Here is a 6,279-nt window from a genome sequence, read left to right on the forward strand (position 1 = left end):
TATTTTTTTTTCAAAAAAGTAACACTTTTAGCCGATATTTCTCTTGACTCGACCCAAAATTCAACCCATCAATTAAAAAATATTATTTTTTAAAGATTTTTGACCTAAAAATAATATTTTTTGTTAAAATATTTTTCAAAAAATAAAATAAAAAGATAAACGAATTGACCCTTTTAATTCATCGGACTAATTATAAACAGTCCAAACTAAAAAATTATGACCCATAAATAAAATGGGTTTAACAGGCCAGACCTAAATGGACCGAACTTACACGTTTGACGGCCGTAAGAGTGACCCATACCGAAATCCCACATCACTAATAATTAATTAATAAATTAACAATCATTTCCTGCTGCAACTTTTTAAATCCACAACTAATAATAGAAATAACAGTAATAATAAACTAATAATAAACTAATAATCCATTATCCCCATGCGGATAATAACAAACACTTTCTTTTCGTCATTAACTCCATATTTTTCAACTGCGAGAAGGATCTCTATATAATATGAACACGCAACCGCAAACTGGAAAGAACCACCACCACCATCGTCGTGGAAATTAAGGAACCACAAAAAACCGTACCGAAGGAACGACAAATCCGATGGCGGAGTGGTTGTTAAATCGGTGGACCGGTGCAGCCGCAGCTATAATGATCCAGTGGAGCTGCGGTGCATCGTACACCTTCAGCATCTACTCCCCAGTGCTCAAGTCCTCGCAAGGCTACGACCAATCCACGCTTGATACCGTTTCGGTGTTCAAGGACATCGGCGCCAACTTCGGCATCCTCTCCGGCCTCCTTTACACCGCCGTCACTCCCTACCGGAGCGGTGGCGTGGAGTGCTTGTCGGCAAAGTCGAAGTGGGCCTCATTGGGTGGTCCCTGGGTGGTGCTGGCGGCCGGGGCGGTCCAGGTGTTCGTGGGGTTCATGTTCATGTGGGCCGCTGTTGTTGGGCTCATTGGGACGCCGCCGGTTTGGGTTATGTGCTTCTTTGCGTGGCTTGGAGCTAACGGCCAGACGTTCTTGAATACCACTAATGTTGTCACTGGCTTGCGTAATTTCCCTGAATATAGTGGTACCATTGTGGGCATTATGAAGGTACATTTTGTGTTACCAAAATTCAAATCATCTTTTATTTAAAGAATGTTAACTGAAAATAACAGAAATGAATCAAGCGGCAAAAGTAGTTAAATAGTGAGTCTCTTACTAATAAGTAGGTTTTACTTATATGGTTATTACATTAACTCATTTCTTATTGGATAATACTTCTCTTTAGTGAATTTGTCTATGATGTGAGGAAGTAAGAATCCATAAACCTTCAGACCAATAAATGCTTTAACATGATAATCCGGTGAATGATTATCATAAATATTTTGACCCACATTGTTTTTCAAAAACCTTTTACAAATCAAAATGGAGTTTTGATGATTCCAGAACATCCTTAATGTTTGCTGTTTAATAATGTGGTATGCATTTCATTATTGATCAGGGCTTCCTTGGACTCAGTGGAGCAATCCTAATTCAGCTGTATCACACATTTTGTGATGGCGACCCGGCCACATACCTTCTGATGCTTGCTTGCTTGCCTGCATTCATATGTGTACTGCTAATGTTTTTGGTGAGGATCTATGAAGTGCGCGACAGCAATTACAAGAAGCATTTGAACGGTTTCTCAGTGGTCACTGTGATTATTGTTGCCTATCTCATGTTCATAATTATTTTACAAAACTTCACCAGCTTATCAACTTGGGCGCGCATGTTAACATTTGTAATCCTAATGGTTCTACTAGCACTCCCCTACGGCATTGCCATCAAAGCTCAATGGGAGGAGTCACGAAGCTTCGCGCAAACCTTCTCGTTTGAGAGGCCCCCTTCAACGGACAGCCAAAAGCTAATCGTGTCGTCTAGTTATTCTCCATCAGGGGATCAATCGGAATACCAAGAGCTGCCTAGTGATGCAGGGCAGCTACAATTGAATTCAGATGACATGTTGACCCATGAACAAGAAATGAACCTCTTGCAAGCTATGTGCACGATTGATTTTTGGATGTTGTTTTTAACCATGATATCAGGGTTAGGCTCAGGGCTGGCAATGATAAATAACATGAGCCAAATAGGCGAATCTCTTGGCTATAGTACAATTGAGATTAATAATATGGTGTCCTTGTGGAGTATGTGGAACTTTCTTGGCCGTTTTGGAGGTGGTTATGTATCTGATTATATCATGCATCGAAAAGGTTGGCCGAGGCCCTTGTTGATGGCAGCAACTCTGGGGACGATGATTTTCGGCCATGTCATTATAGCTGTTGGTTTCCCTGGAAACCTGTATTTGGGTCCTGTCTTGGTGGGAATCTGCTATGGTGCACATTGGTCCTTGATGCCTACTATCACTTCTGAGATTTTCGGTGTAAGGCATATGGGTACCATTTTCAACACTATTGCTGCTGCAAGTCCGCTTGGATCTTATTTACTTTCTGTGAAAGTTGTCGGATATATTTACGACAAGGAAGCCGATAAAGAAGCTAACTCATGCTTTGGAATACATTGCTTCATGTCATCGTTTTTTATCCTGGCAGCTGTATCGTTTGTCGCATTTTTGGCTGGTCTCGCATTATACTTCCGGACACGAAATTTCTATAAGCTAGTTGTGCTCAGAAGATTAAAACATTCTGTGTGATGACAAGGAATTCAGGTGGTATCATTTCATCACAAGGTAATGCCTGAGGAAACCGTTCTCGTATTCTCTGATTTATTTTGCAGAAATGTTGGATTTGCAACTTTCCAGAAGTTCTTTGTGTGGCTGGATTGTGTTATGTAGTTTACTATTTTGTGTCGGAAGGAATAAGAAAAATGATGTAGTTTGCTGTTCTTTCAGTTACATTCTGTATCAATTCATCTTTTAGTATGAGCATCTCAATTCTTTGAAGAAATTAATTTTTGTTCCTTTCTTCCTCAATTGGTAAAAGTTGGCCATCAGCTTAAAATGATGCTTAAGATTTTACAACCAGAAGTTTACAGAGCAAACTGAAAAATATAAAAATTATGGAAAGATGAAGAAAAGAAGTAATGTAGGAAAGGAAAATCAAGATGACTCGAGTACTTCAGTCTTGTGATATATTAAACTCAAGATGAACTCAAAAGAGGAGCATGCTTAAAATAGAGAAATTACACAAAATCAAATACTAAATTTTATTTCTGTGTTGCTTGGCTCTTTACCATTGTTAATTATTGGTGTATATGTATTTGGTCATGAAGCAAGTGAGTGGGTTTATTAAGCTGGAATTAGAGTTTACATCTCTTGTCTTTTAAGTCTAATTACTTCTCAAATGTTCTGGATTACTTACTTATAAGGTCTTGATTGCCAACAGCTTATGCAGCATTGTGCTTGCTGATCAAATTAGATACCAAGTTCAATTGCCCTTCTTGTAACAAAAGCAGTTCATGTGGCAATGTCTTTAATCCAAAAAAAAAAAAAAGAAGAATTGTTAACCAACTGGATTTTCTGTTTGGTGATGAAGCATGCATCTCGTTCATTCAATAGTGCTATTTTTGCTACTGTGACCCAAAAATCACACATATTGGAAATAATCTCTCTTCCTATGTAGATTTCATGTATCTACTCCCTCTGGCCTTCACTGAGTGAGTGTCTTGTTCCCTAAGCCACTCCCAGTCTCGGTCAATATGCAATAATATCCATCAGTGTGTCATCTATGTATTGCTTGCCTCTCATATTTCGACTAGTGGAGGCCATTATTTTGACTGATGCATGACACAAATCGCCTACTATCTGCGAACTGGTTATTTTCTTTCTCTAATGGTTCCTAACTCCTTAGTGTTTCTTTGCAAGTTAAGGTTTTGACTGGAAGGGAAGGCTTGTAGTGTTAAATTTTGAACTTTACAGTACAAACCCTTTTCCTTTCTCTCCCCTTGACAATCCCAGTTCTAGCTTTGGTTCTGGACCTGTGGTGTAAAGTGTTGTAGTTATTTGTTGTGTTTAGTTGCATCCTGATCCTATTTGCGAAAATCCTCTCTGTTAAGTTCTAACATAATTTTGAAATTTCTTTTATTTCTTCTTATTATTATTTTAAGATAATTATTAGCACTCATTTTGTGAGGCGTGAAATGGATTTTGATTTTTCAAGTCAAATCTTGTTTTTATTTCTATTTTTTTTCTTTTGTCAAATTTCAATGCTTTTTGGCTTTTGAATCTGGCAGAACTTAGGGAAGTTAAATTTTGTCTGCTGCACATCCTTTTTACGTTTGTGGAGATGTGTATAAGACTTACTTTTTTTTTTTCAAATTACTTGTATTAGTTGTAAAATTTATTTTAGGTAAAATTAATTCTGACAAAATTGATTTAGAGTTGACAAACTTATGTTCGATGGTTCCTCTAAAAATGATTGTGGCAGTAAGTGAAGAATTTTCAGTTCAATTAATTATTAAAATCAGTTTTGGAGGCAAGAATTGCTTTCGAGACTTGAGAGTTAGGCTTCAAAATTACCAAAATCAATTTTACCACCTTCCCACTATGTTCTGATTTTGTGATAGTTTTGAGTTCAATTTGGTGACTTGTTAACATATCGCTTCCATTTAAATATTTTGGTTGCTTTTCCAGTGGAACCATGAGATAAATCTGTTGAAATTATGAGGAAGTTCTCAGAGCTTAATGCCCCTAGGTCAGGAACATATTTTTGTGTTGATAAGGGAGTCACCTCTGTTGCTATCAAGGTACATTTCTTTGCCATATGAATTATCTTAGTGAATGTGAAGTAAAGATAATTAGTTGTCGTCAATGAACTGCAGCTAAAGAAGCATCTTCTTAATAATCATGAAAAAGTGTCCGTTTGCTTGGTGCTGTGAATTTTGATTCAGTAAGTTTTTGTTGGCTGATATTTTGAAACTTGTAGCCAGTGAGGTGGGAGAGTTCTGTTCTTCGATTGGCGTTGTTGCCTCTCAATGTAAATGAAACATAAGTATCATAATAGATTAAAAAAGAGCTATTTGAATTTAAACATTCTTTGTGGGATATACACCCATGAAGTAGTGTATTAGTGCTGTCACTGCTGTGTGCAACTATGCAATTAGATCCATACTAGATACCTCGGGCATTACTTTCATAAGGTTCACTTTGGAGCGCATTTAGGTAGTGTTTTGTTTTCAGAGACTGGGACTACTACTTAGTATTGTGTTTGGTAACCAGAAATTAGAACTAAAATTTCAATCGCTGGATACAAAATTTCAGTCCCTTCATTACCTCCAGAAAGTGGGGATACAACGGACTAAAATTTTTAGGAACGAAGACTGAAATTTTGATATTTTTTTAGTAGTTAAGAGTATTTTAGTAAATATACTTATTTCATCTCTATATTTATCTTGAACCAAATAGGATACTAAGACATAACTCAGTGTTGTACACTTTACACCAAACATAATATAGAGACTTAATTTAGTCTAAGTCTCCCTTCCAAATGCAGCCTAGTGTTCTGAATTGTGCTGGAATTTGCTTCTTGTTTATGTTATTTTTCAATTTTGCTTCTGTTAGGTTGTTAAGCATTTGATCATTTCAGTTCTATTAGTGTTGATAAGAAATAGTATGGCACTCTTGTCAATGATACTAGAAGGCCATTGTCTTCGGTTTCCGAGAATTCAAGAGTTGAAAATGAACACTAGTTTTCTTAATTGAGCTCTTCAAGATCCATAGGTGGACATCTTCTACACTAGGCTTTCTTGATGCAATACATTTCTGGTGGGGCTTTAGGGATCTAATATGAGTATCAGAGTATGCAAGAATATAGGATGGCTGGACCAAATTTGAATTTCTGCGTGCACCGTACTTGCTTTGTAAATTTTGCAAGGATAATTATATTTTCCTGCTCCTATAACACAATTTTCTGAGAAAAATAATATGATATCATGATATTTCACCATATTGATACTACAAAAAATACAACAATAATAAATATCAGTAACAATGTTATGAAGGCGCCCCTTTAATCATAGACTAGGTGCATTCCACTCCCGAGAGGTATTATGTGTTGTGATTTGAGCTTTTTCTGTTCACTTCATTCAATTGAACTATCTCTTATGACCATGTTACTTAGGAGTGGCTGAAGAGATTGACAATGAGAACAGCAGTGGTGTCTTCGTATCCAATAACAAGAGAGTAGATAATATAGAAGGTATTCCAATGGCTTGAAGTAGAGAAACTACTGGTGAAACTATTAAAAGAGATTTATATGTTAATGTTTTAAATATGATAAAAGAAAATGTTGTCCAA

The 6,279-nt window shown here is 36.7% G+C and overlaps 1 protein-coding gene across 4 annotated transcripts; it reads left to right on the forward strand.

Moving 5' to 3' along the window:
• Positions 459–6,279, forward strand: LOC107643895 (protein NUCLEAR FUSION DEFECTIVE 4). 4 transcript variants are annotated; one of them, XR_002363422.1, is made up of 4 exons: positions 459–1,100; positions 1,492–2,715; positions 4,618–4,730; positions 6,104–6,279. XR_002363422.1 is itself a non-coding variant. In XM_021124321.1 (3 exons), the coding sequence occupies exons 1-2, from the start codon at positions 606–608 to the stop codon at positions 2,677–2,679; spliced, it is 1,683 nt and encodes a 560-aa protein (XP_020979980.1). In that variant the 5' UTR covers positions 459–605; the 3' UTR covers positions 2,680–2,715; positions 6,104–6,279. The 4 variants fall into 4 exon arrangements, 3 of the variants coding, with proteins under 3 accessions (XP_020979980.1, XP_020979979.1, XP_016203130.1); XM_021124321.1 differs by lacking the exon at positions 4,618–4,730; XM_021124320.1 differs by lacking the exon at positions 6,104–6,279 and having other exon boundaries at positions 4,618–4,863.

The sequence above is a fragment of the Arachis ipaensis genome, chromosome B05, assembly GCF_000816755.2.
Source record: "Arachis ipaensis cultivar K30076 chromosome B05, Araip1.1, whole genome shotgun sequence".
NCBI classification, from domain to species: domain Eukaryota; kingdom Viridiplantae; phylum Streptophyta; class Magnoliopsida; order Fabales; family Fabaceae; genus Arachis; species Arachis ipaensis.

Bases quoted from the DNA above. Each gene is read 5' to 3' on its own strand.
- LOC107643895 (XM_021124321.1), top strand. From the start codon at position 606: ATGGCGGAGTGGTTGTTAAATCGGTGGACCGGTGCAGCCGCAGCTATA. The intron at 1,101-1,491 runs GTACATTTTGTG...ATTATTGATCAG, and splicing joins CCATTGTGGGCATTATGAAG to GGCTTCCTTGGACTCAGTGG.